The sequence below is a fragment of the Typopeltis vanoorti genome, chromosome 3 (assembly GCF_054136105.1).
Source record: "Typopeltis vanoorti isolate ZY-2024b chromosome 3, IOZ_Tvanoo_1.0, whole genome shotgun sequence".
In the NCBI taxonomy this organism is placed as follows: domain Eukaryota; kingdom Metazoa; phylum Arthropoda; class Arachnida; order Uropygi; family Thelyphonidae; genus Typopeltis; species Typopeltis vanoorti.
Genome location: NC_143551.1, coordinates 133262797 through 133277681, shown reverse-complemented (window position 1 = coordinate 133277681; position 14885 = coordinate 133262797). Strand labels below are relative to the sequence as shown.

Here is a 14885-nt window from a genome sequence, read left to right as displayed (position 1 = left end):
AGTTGCCTCAGTCCTGAAGATACTTCACGCGCAAACTTTGATTGCTTACACTTGGATAAAGGATAAAACTATATTTATTATAATTGTCTTCTTTATGGAAGATTGTTCACCATAACATGGTTTACTTTAGCTTAAAATAAATAATAAATGACCAAATAAAATAAAATACTGTTAGGACTGTACTCCTCTACATTATTCACTTGTCTTAAATTCAGTTTCTGAATTTTTACATTGAAGTTATTTAGATGAAAATTCTATATGAAACAAATCATTTCACGTAAGTTCTTTTCATTATTTTGTTTAATTATCTTTCAAATTCTTCAAGAAAACAAATTCATATATAATCTCTTTACTCATTTGTGCTAGCATAATAACTACCATCCCTTCCCCCTTAAGGAGATACACCAGAAATGAGTGATGTCTTCTTATGTTAACTTTAATTTTTAAAATTCAATTTTAAAAATAAAACTGAAAACTAGTAATGAAATACTGTGCTCGACTATCAGAATATTTATCTGCTGCCTTTTGAGAGTCTACACCATAAAATGATGATGAATGATAAAATTTAACTATAGTATACATGTTAATTCGACATGGTAATAAGCTCTGATGCTTAAGGGTCAAAGCTATATAACTGAGAGGAGAACTCCACATAGTCTTTAAATGAATGCAGACAACCCGCAAGGGCATCTGACCTAATGTCCAATCCTCACCTTCTCGTGAGGATTGGACATCCTCACCTTCTCATGGTGCACCACGAGAAGGTGAGGATACTGAATGAACGAGGATGGGCTGGCAATTTGGGATTTAGCCGACCAAACTGTATTCTTATTGGTTAAACCAAAATACAAAATTATGGTACAATATGACAAAATTTCATGCCAGCTGGGGCGTCGCCCGGTTAAACAAGGCCCCCGTTGTTTTCGCCAGGGAACCAGGGCGAACAGCGAAAAGTCAGCTACTGGAACAAATCTGAAAACACATCACAATTCAACATCACCAGAGTTAAAGATTGGTACTACCAACATAATAAGCCTGAATGGCAAAGAAATGGAGCTAGCTAAGGAATTAGATAAGTACCAGATCAACATAATAGGGGTGACTAAAACAAAAAAGACAAAAACTGGTGAGATCTTTCTGAGCAATAAATACAAAATGTTATATTCAGGCAATGACAATCAAGGAAAAGAAGGAGTAGCCATAGTATTCAATACTAAATACGAGGCTAATCTTCTTGAATGGCAGGCAGCGTCAAGTAGAGTAATGTGGGCAAATATCCGAATGGGGAACTGGACAATGAGACTTATCTGTGCCTATGGTCCCATACAAGGTTCTACTAAAGTAGAAGTGGAGGAATTTTTTGATGCTTTTAGAAAAAGCAACTAACACAATGAAAAAGGAAAAGTTGTTCCTTGTTGGGGATCTAAATAGCAGATTAGGAAATGATTGTCAGACATACCAAAATATTTTGGGAAAATTTGGAGAAAGGACAAAGCTAATAATAATAGCAAATACCTGTTGGATTTCTGCTCAGGATATGGACTGGTTATTACTAACACCATGTTTCAACATAAAATTGTGCACAAATTCACATGGAGAGAAGAGGCAAGGAATTAAAAAAAGTCTCGTTGACTATGTTATTGTGGATAGTGATGTTTTCTCCCTGGTGCAGGACACCAGAGTGTACAGAGGATTTGAAATTGGAAGTGATCACTATTTAGTCTTGAGCAGGATAAAATTGAATTTCATATTGAAAAGAATAACATGTAAGAAAGTTTTAAAGAGAATAAAAGTTGAGCAGCTCTCAGATGTGAACTGTAGACTAAAATACACAAATATTATTGAAGAAAAAATGAAAGAGTTTGAGAACAGCAACCAAACCTTGGAGATTCGGTGGCAAGCATTGAAGAAAACATTGATCGATTCAGTCAGAGAGAGAGAGGCATGTGGTGAGGTTGTCTTCAAGGATAGAAAAATGAGAACTCCATGATGGACACAGGAAGTTAAACAAAAGAAGAAAGGATAACAAAAGTTCCTGGCAAATAAGTCAGCTTGTGCTCTGAGAGAATATAGAGACAAATGTAAGAGTTAACCACTGTCCAAAACTAGCTAAACAAAAGTCATGGGTGGACTTTGGCAAGAACCATAGAAAATAAATATCAAGAAGGTGAAAAGATGTTCTGGAGATTGTTGAAGCAGCTTAGAAATGGAGGAAAGAGTGCTGTAAAAGGACTTAGAGATGATAAAGGTGACATGAAAACAGGAGAAAAAGGTATCCTTGAAGTATGGAGTAATTACTTTGAAAAACTGCTAAATGAAACAAACAGTGATGATAGCACAGTGGTAAAAAACACTCAAGAGGCATAGTCAGGAATACATATCCATACTTGAAGTAGAAAAAGCCATCAAAGGCTTGAAATGTGGAAAGGCAGCAGGAGTAGATGATATTCGACCAGAAATGCTGAAGTATGGTGGTATAAAAGTCTTACCGTGACTGCACTGCATAGTTCAGCAAACCTGGACAGAGGGATGAATTCCCAATGATTGGAGTATAGCTCTCATAGTACCCATATATAAAAAGGGAAATAAAATTGAATGTGAGAATTACAGAGGTATTTCCCTACTGAGTGTTCCTGGAAAGATTTATGCAAGTATACTTGAGAAACGGTTGAGAAGAATTGTGGAAGAAAAGCTTGGTGAAGAACAAGCTGGATTCAGGCCAAATAGAGGCAATCAGGATCAGATCTTCACTTTATAGCAAATAGTTGAGAAAGCATGGGAATATAACAAAGGTCTACATTTAAGTTTTGTCGATCTGGAAAAGGCTTAAGGGTCAAAGATGCCAAGAGAGAAGCTATTCAATATGCTACAGTTCTATGGTGTCAATGGGGCATTATATCAAGCAATACTTAGTCTTTATTCGAGTTCTAAGCCAGCAGTTAGAATTGAAGAAAATACAGGAAGATGGTTTAATGTTAAATCTGGTGTGAGACAAGGATTTACATTATCTCCTCTGTTATTCATATGGATCACATTATGAAGGAAAGTGGTATTAAACGTGATATCAAAATTGGAGATGTTAATGTCAGCTCTTTGCTTTATGCGGATGATGTTATACTTCTAAATAAATCTGCTACAAGTCTGCAAGATTCTCTGACTAAATTGAATAGTTGTTGTAATAGATATGCTATGAAAGTCAGCAATAAAAAGACAAAGACAATGAAAATAGGCAGAATCGTTGAAAATGTCAACTGCGTCAGGAACGGAGAACCTGTGGAACAAGTAAAACATTTCAGCTACTTAGGCACGATTTTTAGTGAAGGTGGTAAATTAAATATGGAAATAGACAATGGAATTAACAAAGCTGATATGGTAGGAAGTCAATTGAATAAATTCATATGGAATAAGAGAGAAATTAGTCGGAACACTAAATTAGCTGTATACAAGATAGTATTCAAACCAATTTTAACTTATTTATGGTTCTGAGAGCTGGGTCAGAAGTAAAACACTTGACCAGAGACTAGAGACCGCAGATATGAGAGTCCTGAGAAAGATTAGAGGTGTGAACAAATGGCATCAATGGCAATATCATATTAAAAACAAGGATATTAGGAAAGAACTTGACATTGTTAGCTTCGAGGAATGCATTAGCAGAGCTACTCTAAGGTGGCTTGGTCACTTAAACAGAATGGGTGAGGAAAGATTAGCAAAACAAGTGTTCTCTGCCAGGTTGGCAGGAAAACGACCCAGAGGAAGACCAAGATATAGATAGACTGATACTGTACAAAGTGCGTTAGACGATAGAAATATAAGATCTGATAATGTTGTTGGAGTCTTGACAAGTAACAGACTGATTTGGAGGAAAATTGTAGATAGGGAGTTAGTAATGATGTAAATTTTTCATGTAGTACTATCATATCCTGTACACACCCTTGAGGTTACATGGCAGGAATTTGATGATGATAAGTTCTGATAATTTTCTTTAAACTTAAATTAATTGCACTCTGAAAAGAATCTGACACTTGCTTTATTTCTAAGGTTCACTATCAGTGCAACAAAGCCTTAGGAATAATAATTTTATGGTGGTATAAAAAATAAAGAAAAATCAACAAAAGTACAATTGATATCAGAAAGGTAGAAAAAGTAAAAAGGATGCAGTCCCTGGATATACCTCAATGATGTTGTGCATATGTGGAATCAAACGATCAATTCGCACTTCTAGAAGCATTACTAATGCACGACATACATTCTTCCTAACTTCTGGATCTTCATCCGATGCTAGATGAAAGAGGTTCTGAAAAAAACAAAAAACAAATATTTTTATAAGAAAGATTCTGGTAATTGGACCACATGCTTATTAAGATAAATAGCAATAAAAAAAAACCGACTAGTTTTGCAAGTTATTTGAATTACAAACAGGGGTCAAAGGTAACTAAAAGTTTAAACACAAGTAATGGATAATTACTCGAATAGTTCATTCGATCCATTTGTGGCCATCTGTTCATTTAACTGTTCATTAAATTAAATATCCAAATGCAGATTCATTGCAATGCTAAGTTTGAACAATGCTGGATGCTGTCACGTTCACGTTGTCCGAGGTCGGACTTGGGTATATTTTTTAACAATGCTGACCAAACTTGGCATAGAATTAAGACCTGGTTTTTGTTGCATTGCATTGGAATTCTAAGCATGTTTGCAGCTTCTTTAAATTTTCTTATGTAAGAATTTTTTTCAATGTAAGACATGTTTGTTTTTTGCCAGAGTACATTATGGCTGGTGGAAGTCGTACGGCATGCTAGGCCTGATTTGTTTTCTCTCCTTTTTTGCACATCTTTTTGGTGTTCATTCATGCGAATTTCCCCTGATCTTCCTGTCTGGCCTACGTAGCAGATGCCGCAGAAACAATGAATTTTATAAACACCTAGTTTTTTTAAAAGGATGATGTGGAGGATGTAGAAATCTTGAAATTTTTTGCAGAGGTAGAAAAGCAACTTTGATGTTATGTTTGTTTAGTAATTTGGACATTTTGTCCGTGCGGTTAACCTAGTGGCTTTGCGCTTCGCAATATGCCTTGGGAAGGAGTGTCCCAGGTTCAATTCCCGCCGAAGACGTGAGGAACTTGAGGATCTTCCTCAGCCATAGCCAAGTTAGCCAGTCTTGGGAGCGGGCAGTAGGGTTTTTTCCGACAGTTTATCTGGCGTTTTTCTTCCCACAAGCAGGCAAACCGGCACCGCGAACATACGCCTCTACAGCAAAAAATATACCCCCCCCCCCCCCCTCAGCGGCAGGTCGGTTGGGAGTGGTACTAACAAGATGTCGCATGTAAGTAACACACGGACCCTGCATAGGAAGCGGGAATAACGCATAGTAAAAGAAGTAATTTGGCCATTTTGTCAGTAACATTCTTGATATACAGAAGCATGATTGTGTTCTTGAAATCTTGCTTTTGTGAGATGCTTGTAGGTGTGTTGAGGATTCTTTTAATTGTCTTAGGTTCATAACCATTTTTTTTGAAGATCTGTTTTAAATATTGAAATTCTTAAATTCTCTGTTTTTCTGTACTGGAAATATTATAAGCTCTGTCCCTCAAGGTTTTAATTAAACTTATTTTTTGCGGGGGGTGGTGGTGTGAGGCCGCAATAAGAAATCTTCCTGTGTTGGTGGGTTTTCTATCGATGGAAAAGGATAATTATCTTTTTCATCGACTTCTATTAGGATATCAAGAAAGGGAAGTGTTCTTTTATGTTCTTCTTGTTCCAAAGTAAATTTTATATTGTGTATATTATTCAGGTAATCTTTGAAAGCAGTTAGTTCTTCTGTTGTTCCTGGCCATATGATGAAAATATCGTCTACATAGCGTAGCCAAATTTTTGGTTTTTTATGATAATTGTTTAAAGCATTATTTTCAAAATTTGTCTTGATACATGAAAAAAGTATTTTTTATGCAATGTTTATAAAGTTCTGCAATGTCTGGAGGAAAAAGGTCTTCAAGGAGATTCATTGATTCATTTCTGGGAACATTTGTAAACAGATTGATTACATCCAAACTTGCTAAGATGTCTGCAGGTCCTATGCATACATCTTTTACCTTCTCAATAAAATGTGCACTGTTCTTAATGAAACATGTTGTTTTTCCTATGTGTGGTAAAATCATGTTGGTGAGGCATTTTGCCAAATTCGAGGTCGGAGAGTCTCTCCCATTCACTATCGGTCTTAAAGGAATACCTATCTTGTGTATTTTTGGTACACCATATATTCTTGGAACTAATGGGTGTTTTGATTGTAGAGTTCTTTTTAGTTCTTCAGTCCAGAGTTGTGGCATAGGTGAAGGCCATGGCATATCAAGATCTGTATGATCAATTAGAAACAAAGGAAGGACAGAGAAAAATTTACCAACTAGCAAAATGTAGAAATAAAGCAGCAAAGGACATCTTACATGAGAGGCAGATCAAATATGTTGAAGGAAGAGTATTATGGAGGGATGTGGACATAAGAAACAGATGGAAAATATACTTTGAGGGACTTGTGAATGAGGAAAATCCAAGGACTCACAGAGGAGATGGTGCAGAACATCAGTAGAATGGAAGTGATGGAGGCCATGAAGAGGATGAGGAATGGAAAATCATTGGGCCCCGACAGAATTCCAGTGGAGGCATGGAAGGCACTGGGGAAGAGGGAATTGACCAGCTGTGGGCTGTGTTCATGAAAGTTTGCCAACAGGAAAATATACCCGAGGAATGGAGGGAGAGTACTCTTGTTCCCATCTACAAGGGTAAAGGGGATGCACAAGACTGTAAAAATTACAGAGGAATAAAGTTGATGTCCCACACAATGAAGATCCTAGAAAGGGTTCTTGATGGCAGATTGAGGAAGGAGGTGGAGATTGCAAAGGAAAAATTTGGCTTCATGCCTGGTAGATCAACAATAGATGCTATCTTTGGGTTACGACAGATGATGGAAAAATATCGAGAGAAACAAAGGGAGCTACATCTGGTATTTATTGATCTGGAGAAAGCATACGATAGAGTGCCAAGGCAAGAAGTCTGGAGGTGTCTGAGGGAGAAGAAGGTGCCGGAGAAATATGTCAGGTTGGTGCGGGAAATGTGAAGACAAGTGTTCGGACCTGTTTGGGACAGACAGAAAGTTTTCAAGTAACAGTTGGCTTGCATCAAGGGTCAGCATTGTCTGTTTCTGTTTAATATTGTGATGGAGGTGGTAACAGAGGAGGTGAGAGAAGATGCGCCTTGGACAATGTTGTATGCAGATGACATCTTGCTGTGTGTAGATTCAAGAGAAGAAGCGGGAACTAAACTGAAAGATGGAGAAAAGTACTGGAAGAGAGAGGTATGAGACTGAGCAGAAGTAAGACAGAGTATATGTGTTGCGCAGTAGGTGGCGGCGGCCAGGAGACAGATCTGGAGCTGGAAGGAAATGTCATCAGGAAGGTAAGAGACTTTAGATACGTAGGTTCAACAGTGGAAGAAGATGGAGGAGCTGAGAAGGAAGTGGGATGCAGGATACAAGCGGGTTGGAGGAACTAGAGGGAGATAGCTGGAGTGTTATGCGATAAGAGGGTGCCGATCAATCTGAAAGGTAAAATTTATAGGACAGTAGTGAGGCCAGCTATGACATATGCTATAGAAACTGTGGCCCTGAGGAAAAATAACATCAGCAGGATGGAAGTAGCAGAGATGAGAATGCTTAGGTGGATGTGCAGTGTGACCAGAAAGGATCGTCTGAGAAATGACTATGTCAGGGGAACAGTGAAAGTTACGAACTTAGGTGCGGAAATACAGGAGGCAAGGTTGAGATGGTTTGGTCATGTGATGAGGAGGGAGGACGAATATGTGGGAAGAAGGGTCATGCAGATGGATGTGCAAGGAAGGAGGAAGCGTGGGCAGCCAAAGAAGAGATGGAGGGAGCTGGTAGAAGAGGACTTGAAGATGAAGAACTTGGATGTGGTGACAGCCCAAGACAAGAAGGTGTGGAGGAGACTCATTACAAACAGTGACTCCACTTAAGTGGAAGAAGCTGCAGAAGAAGAAGCGTCTAATCGGGTATCTTTTTAACTAGATCATTGGTTTTATTATGAGTTCGACAGGTGGGATCTCTGTCTAAAGGTGTATAGGCATTAGAATCTTCAAGAAGAGTTTTCATTTTTTTTATTATAATCCTCAGAGTTAAAAACTACCATTGCATTCCCTTTATCCACCTTAATTATAAAGATATTTTTGTCTGATTTTAGTTCTTTCAGGGCTGTGTATTCCATGTTGTAAGGTAGGTTCCTGGGTGGTAATTTGCTTTGTAATAGCAATGCTGTGCTCAGTATACGGATGAGATCTGATGCATCACCAGGCAAATTTCGTATTCCTTTTTCTATTTGAGCTATGACATCAATTTTTGGTAAGTAGCGTGCCGTTATAGCTAAGTTGAAACCTTTCAGAAGTAGATTTTTTTCTGTTCTTGATAGGACTCTTGAAAAAGGTTAATTACTACTTTGGAGTAATCTAGATGTTTTCTTTTTCTTTTTTGTGAAGTAGTACATTAGATTTTTTAATTAAATTATTCTTCTTTTGATCAGAAATCACTGCAGCTTTATTGTATGTGATTTGTCAATATAAGTTTCAGTAAGGAAATACTGTGAGTAGACATATTACTAACTATTATAATAATGGAATTAACTCATGTAAATTATTCTTTATTCATAGAATTTTCACCTGAGTATCAGAGGCATCATCAGTACAGATACAAGGCTAATTAAACAATAGCTGTTATATTCACAAAGCACCACCTAAGTAGTTAAAGTTAAATTTCCTAAATTTATTTAATTTTTTTTATTATTCAATTATAACAATTAATTTTTTTATTTTAAATAATTAAATATACATGTCTATACAATTATATGTTAGGAAAGATTTGCTGCTTTATAAAGTACTATCTCCCACAATGGGGAAAGACGTAGACCATCGGATGTGTTTAGGTTAGGAGAGTGAAGCAATGTTTCACGTTTCTCTGTACAGCCATTCCATTAGGAACCGACTTTTGTGAATGACTTTTGTCTTGTTCCACTTAACTCTATGTCTGGTGTTGATGTCATGTTCTGCAATTGCAGACTGTTCAGGTTCTGAGATGTGGGAGCTTTTCTCCACTATGTGGAGATTTTTCTGATGGGTCAAAAAGCCACACAGATATTTAGGGGTTTTAGCATCTTAGCTATGTGTTCACTAACCCCTTGTACATAGGGGATAGGTATATGTGTAGGTTCTTCTGTACTTGAAGAGGATGCTGGAGCACAACTACTTAAAGCTCTTTTTATGAAGGACTTCTTATAGCCATTGGAAATGAAGGAGGAATTAATACAATGTAATTCTTTTTGTAAAAGTTCTTCTGAAGAACAAAAGGAGTGGGCTCTATGAACTAGTGTTTTTATAGTGCCTGCCTTTTGACAGGGATGGTGATGTGATTCAGCGTGGATGTACTGGCCTGTATGAGTCTCTATCCTATAGACTGTGAATTGTAGATAACCATCTGGTTGGCGAAGAATCAAGAGGACTAGAAAGGCTAACTGCTTATTTACTTCTACTTCTGGGATGAACTGGATCCTTGGATGAAAGGCATTAATTTTTGAGAGAAACTGTTGTAGTTCTTCTGAGGTGCCCTTCCATATGGCAAAAATGTTGTCCACATATCTGAACCAAATGTTAGGTCTGGGTATAATGTTGTCAAAGATACGTTGTTCAAAATGCTCCATGAAGTAGTTGGCAATAGCAGTTCTAGACTGCTTAAGACTGGTTGTAGACTGTATAGGTTGTCCCACTTATAAAATATCAAAATTTCTGTCAAATTTACTCACTTCTTCAACTAGAAGAACTGCTACATATATAAAATATTCTGTGGACTTCAGAAATAAAATCTCCGATCTGCATCTAGACGATTTGGAGATTATGATTAGTCTAGATCAGTGGTCACCAAAGTGGTCAATATTGACCCCCAGGGATCAATATAACATTGTTAGGGGTCGATTCGGGCTCAGGGTCAACAGAAAAATATAAGACATCATTGTACAGGTAATATTTAATTTGGTTAACTTGGATTACCTCCATCCTGAATGACAATGCAATTAAGAGTGAATTGTGGGAACAGTGACATGAATAGGACTTGTAAGATGGAGCAAGGTCATGAAAATAGTTACGGAGGCCAATCAAGTAGGCCAAAATGACGTATTTACCAATAAACGGATGAATTTACTAAAATTTTATATTTTATATATTATTTATCCCTCCTATCAAATATGTAGGGGTGCATAAGGGTCAAAGCTGTATAACTGAGAGGAGACCTCCACATAGCCTTTAAAGGAATGCGGAGAACCGACCAGGGCTTCTGACCTAATGTCCAATCCTCACCTTCTCGTGGTGCACCCTGTTGGGTATCTACTTTGATACTGAACGAACGAGGATGGGCTGGCAATTTGGGATTTAGCCGACCAAATTGTATTCTTATTGGTTAAACCAAAATAAAAAATGATGGTACAACATGACAAAATTTCATGCCGGCTGGGGCGTCGCCCGGTTAAACAAGGCCCCCGTTGTTTTCGCCAGGGAACCAGGGCGAACAGCGAAAAGTCAGCTACTGGAACAAATCTGAAAACAAACCCCAACTCAACATCACCAGAGTCAAAGATCGGTACTATCAACGTAAGAAGCCTGAATGGCAAAGAAATGGAGCTAGCTGAGGAATTAGATAAGTACCAGATCGACATAATAGGGGTGACTGAAACAAAAAAGACCAAAACTGGTGAGATCTTTCTGAGCAATAAATACAAAATGTTATATTCAGGCAATAACAATCAAGGAAAAGAAGGAGTAGCCATAGTATTCAACACAAAATACGAGGCTAATCTTCTTGAATGGCAGTCAGTCTCAAGTAGAGTAATGTGGGCAAATATGAGAATGGGGAACTGGACAATGAGACTTATTTGTGCCTATGGTCCCACAGAAGGTTCTACTAAGGTAGAAGTGGAGGAATTTTTTGAGGCTTTAGAAAAAGCAACTGACACAATGAAAAAGGAAAAGTTGGTCCTTGTTGGGGATCTAAATAGTAGAGTAGGAAATGATTGTGAGACATACAAAAATATTTTGGGAAAATTTGGAGAAAAGAGCAAACCTAATAATAATGGCAAATATCTGTTGGATTTCTGCTCAGGACATGGACTGGTTATTACTAACACCATGTTCCAACATAAAAATGTGCACAAATTCACATGGAGAGAAGAGGCTAGGAATAAGAAAAGTCTCATTGACTATATTATTGTTGATAGTGATGTTTTCTCCCTGGTGCAGGACACCAGAGTGTACAGAGGATTTGAAATTGGAAGTGATCACTATTTAGTCTTGAGCAGGATAAAATTGAATTTCATATTGAAAAGAATAACATGTAAGAAAGTTTTAAAGCGAATAAAAGTTGAGCAGCTCTCAGATGTAAACTGTAGACTAAAATACAGAAATATTATTGAAAAGAAAATGAAAGAGTTTGAGAACAGGAATCAAACCTTGGAGATTCAGTGGCAAACTCTGAAGGAAACATTGATTGATTCTGCCAGAGGCATGTGGTGAGGTTGTGTGCAAAGATAAAAAAAATCAGAACTCCCTGGTGGACACAGGAAGTTAAAGAGGCAGTGAAGGAAAAGAAGAAAGCATATGAAAAGTTCCTGTCAAATAAGTCAGCTTTTACTCTTACAGAATACAGAGACAAATGTAAGAAAGCTAAACAGTGTGTAAAACTAGCTAAACAAAAGTCATGGGAGGACTTTGGCAAGAATATAGAAAATAAATATCAAGAAGGTGGCAAAATATTCTGGAGGTTGTTGAAGAAGCTTAGGAATGGAGGAAAGAGTGCTGTAAAAGGAATTAGAGATGATAAAGGTGAAATGAAAACAGGAGAAAAAGATATCCTTGAAGTATGGAGTAATTACTTTGAAAAACTGCTAAATGAAACAAGCAGTGATGACAGCACAGTGATAAAAAACACTGACCAGGCATGCAGTCAGGAATACATATCCATACTTGAAGTAGAAAAAGCCATCAAAGGCTTGAAATGTGGAAAGGCAGCAGGAGTAGATGATATTCGACCAGAAATGCTGAAGTATGGTGGTATAAGAGTCTTACAGTGGCTGCACTGCATAGTTCAGAAAGCCTGGACAGAGGGATGAATTCCCGATGATTGGAGTAGAGCTCTCGTAGTACCCATATATAAAAAGGGAAATAAAACTGAATGTGAGAATTACAGAGGTATTTCCCTACTGAGTGTTCCTGGCAAGATCTATGCAAGTATACTTGAGAAACGGTTGAGAAGAATTGTGGAAGAAAAGCTTGGTGAAGAACAAGCTGGATTCAGGCCAAATAGAGGCTGTCAGGATCAGATCTTCACTTTACGACAAATAGTCGAGAAAGCATGGGAATATAACAAAGATCTGTATTTAAGTTTTGTCGATTTGGAAAAGGCATATGACAAGGTGCCAAGAGAGAAGCTATTCAATACGCTGCAGTTATATGGTGTCAATGGGGCATTATATCAAGCAATACTTAGTCTTTATTTGAGTTGTGAGTCAGCAGTTAGAATTGAAGGAAGTACAGGAAGATGGTTTAATGTTAAATCTGGTGTGAGACAAGGATGTACATTATCCCCTCTGTTATTCATTATCTATATGGATCACATTATGAAGGAATGTGGTATTAAACCTGATATCAAAATTGGAGATGCTAATGTCAGCTGTTTGCTTTATGCGGATGATGTTATACTTCTAAATAAATCCGCTACAAGTCTGCAAGATTCTCTGACTAAATTGAATAGCTGTTGTAATAGATATGGTATGAAGGTCAGCAATAAAAAGACAAAGACAATAAAAATAGGCAGAATCATTGAAAATGTCAACTGTGTTGTGAATGGAGAACCTGTGGAACAAGTAAAACATTTCAGCTACTTAGGCACAATTTTTACTGAAGATGGTAAACTAAATATAGAAATAGACAACAGAATCAGCAAAGCTGGTATCGTGGGAAGTCAATTGAATAAATTCATATGGAATAAGAAAGAAATTAGTCGGAACACTAAATTAGCTGTATACAAGACTGTGTTCAAACCAATTTTAACTTATGGATCTGAGAGCTGGGTCAGAAGTAAAACACTTGACCAAAGACTAGAGACCGCAGATATGAGAGTCCTGAGAAAGATTAGAGGCGTGAACAGATGGCATCAATGGCAATATCATATTAAAAATGAGGATATTAGGAAAGAACTTGACATTGTCAGCATCCAGGAATGCGTTAGCAGAGCTAATCTCAGATGGTATGGTCACTTAAATAGAATGGGAGAGGAAAGATTAGCAAAACAAGTGTTCTCTGCCAGGTTGGCAGGAAAACGACCCAGAGGAAGACCAAGATATAGGTGGATTGATACAGTACAAAGTGCCTTAGACGATAGAAATATAAGATCTGATAATGTTGGGGTCTTGACAAGTAACAGACTGATTTGGAGGAAAATTGTAGATAGGAAGTTAGTAATGATGTAATTTTTTTCATGTAGTACTGTCTTATCCTGTACACCCCTTGAGGGTACATGGCAGGAATTTGATGATGATGATGATGATGATGATCAAATATGTAATATTAAGAAGGACTTCAAAAGTATCCCTTTGACGTTAAGCCAATATAATAATGGCTTATTATATTATACATACAATAAACACTGTAAATATAAAATAAACAATCTAAAAACTCACATAAGCGTCTTTTTTGCTTGTCCTATTATGATTATGTAATAGTAAAATAGAGGGGATCGATAAAAAGTCAAGAAACTCTTGAAGGGGTCAACAGTCAAAGAAGTTTGGCGACCCCAATGTTGTTTCGCTATTTACGAATGTTTCATTGGCAGACAGCATAGAATTACTACACCAAGAATTTCCTCCAGACATTGTCAAATTATTTGAATTTGTAATAAAGTCTGGTTATTTTTCCTTCAAAAACCAGTTATACCAACAAATCGAAGGGACAGCAATGGGTAATCCAATATCTCCTGCTATTACCAACTACTTCATGGAGCATTTCGAACAGCGTATCTTTGACAACATTACACCCGGACCTAACATTTGGTTCAGATATGTGGGCGACATTTTTGCCATATCGAAGGGCACTTCAGAAGAACTACAACAGTTTCTCTCAAAAATTAATGCACTTCATCCAAGGATCCAGTTCACCCTAGAAGTAGAAATAAATAAGCAGTTAGCTTTTCTAGACCTCTTGATTCTTCACCAACCAGATGATTATCTACAATTCACAGTCTATAGGATAGAGACTCATACAGGCCAGTACATCCACGCTGAATCACATCACCATCCCAGTCAAAAAGCAGGTACTATAAAAACACCAGTTCATAGAGCCCACTCCTTTTGTTCTTCAGAACTTTTACAAAAAGAATTACATTGTATTAATTCCTCCTTCATATCCAATGGCTATAAGAAGTCCTTCATAAAAAGAGCTTTAAGTAGTCATGCTGCGGCATCCTCTTTAAGTACAGAAGAACCTACATGTATACCTATCCCCTATGTACAAGGGGTTAGTGAACGCATAGCTAAGGTGCTAAAACCACTAAATATCTCTGTGGCTTTTCGACCCGTCAGAAAAATCTCCACATTCCTAATGTCTCCAAAGGATAGGCTCCCACATCTCAGCTATCCAGGTGTCTATCAGATTCCCTGCTCGTGTGGGTTATCATATTTCGGACAAACAGGAAGATATGCTCAGGTCTGGTTAGAAAAATACCAGTCGTATATCCAGTACCTTGAACCCGAACAGTCTGGAATTGCAGAACATGCCATCAACACCAGACAT

The 14885-nt window shown here is 37.4% G+C and overlaps 1 protein-coding gene across 3 annotated transcripts in view; it reads right to left on the bottom strand.

The window, feature by feature from the left end:
• Tnpo (transportin 1) overlaps nucleotides 1-14885 on the bottom strand; it is a 491580-nt gene that overhangs the window by 372282 nt on the left and 104413 nt on the right. For all 3 annotated transcript variants that reach the window (XM_090390863.1, XM_090390862.1, XM_090390864.1), the window contains one exon: nucleotides 4172-4294. In XM_090390863.1, coding sequence (XP_090246989.1) covers nucleotides 4172-4294 — 123 coding nt within the window. The remainder of the gene's footprint in view (nucleotides 1-4171; nucleotides 4295-14885) is intronic.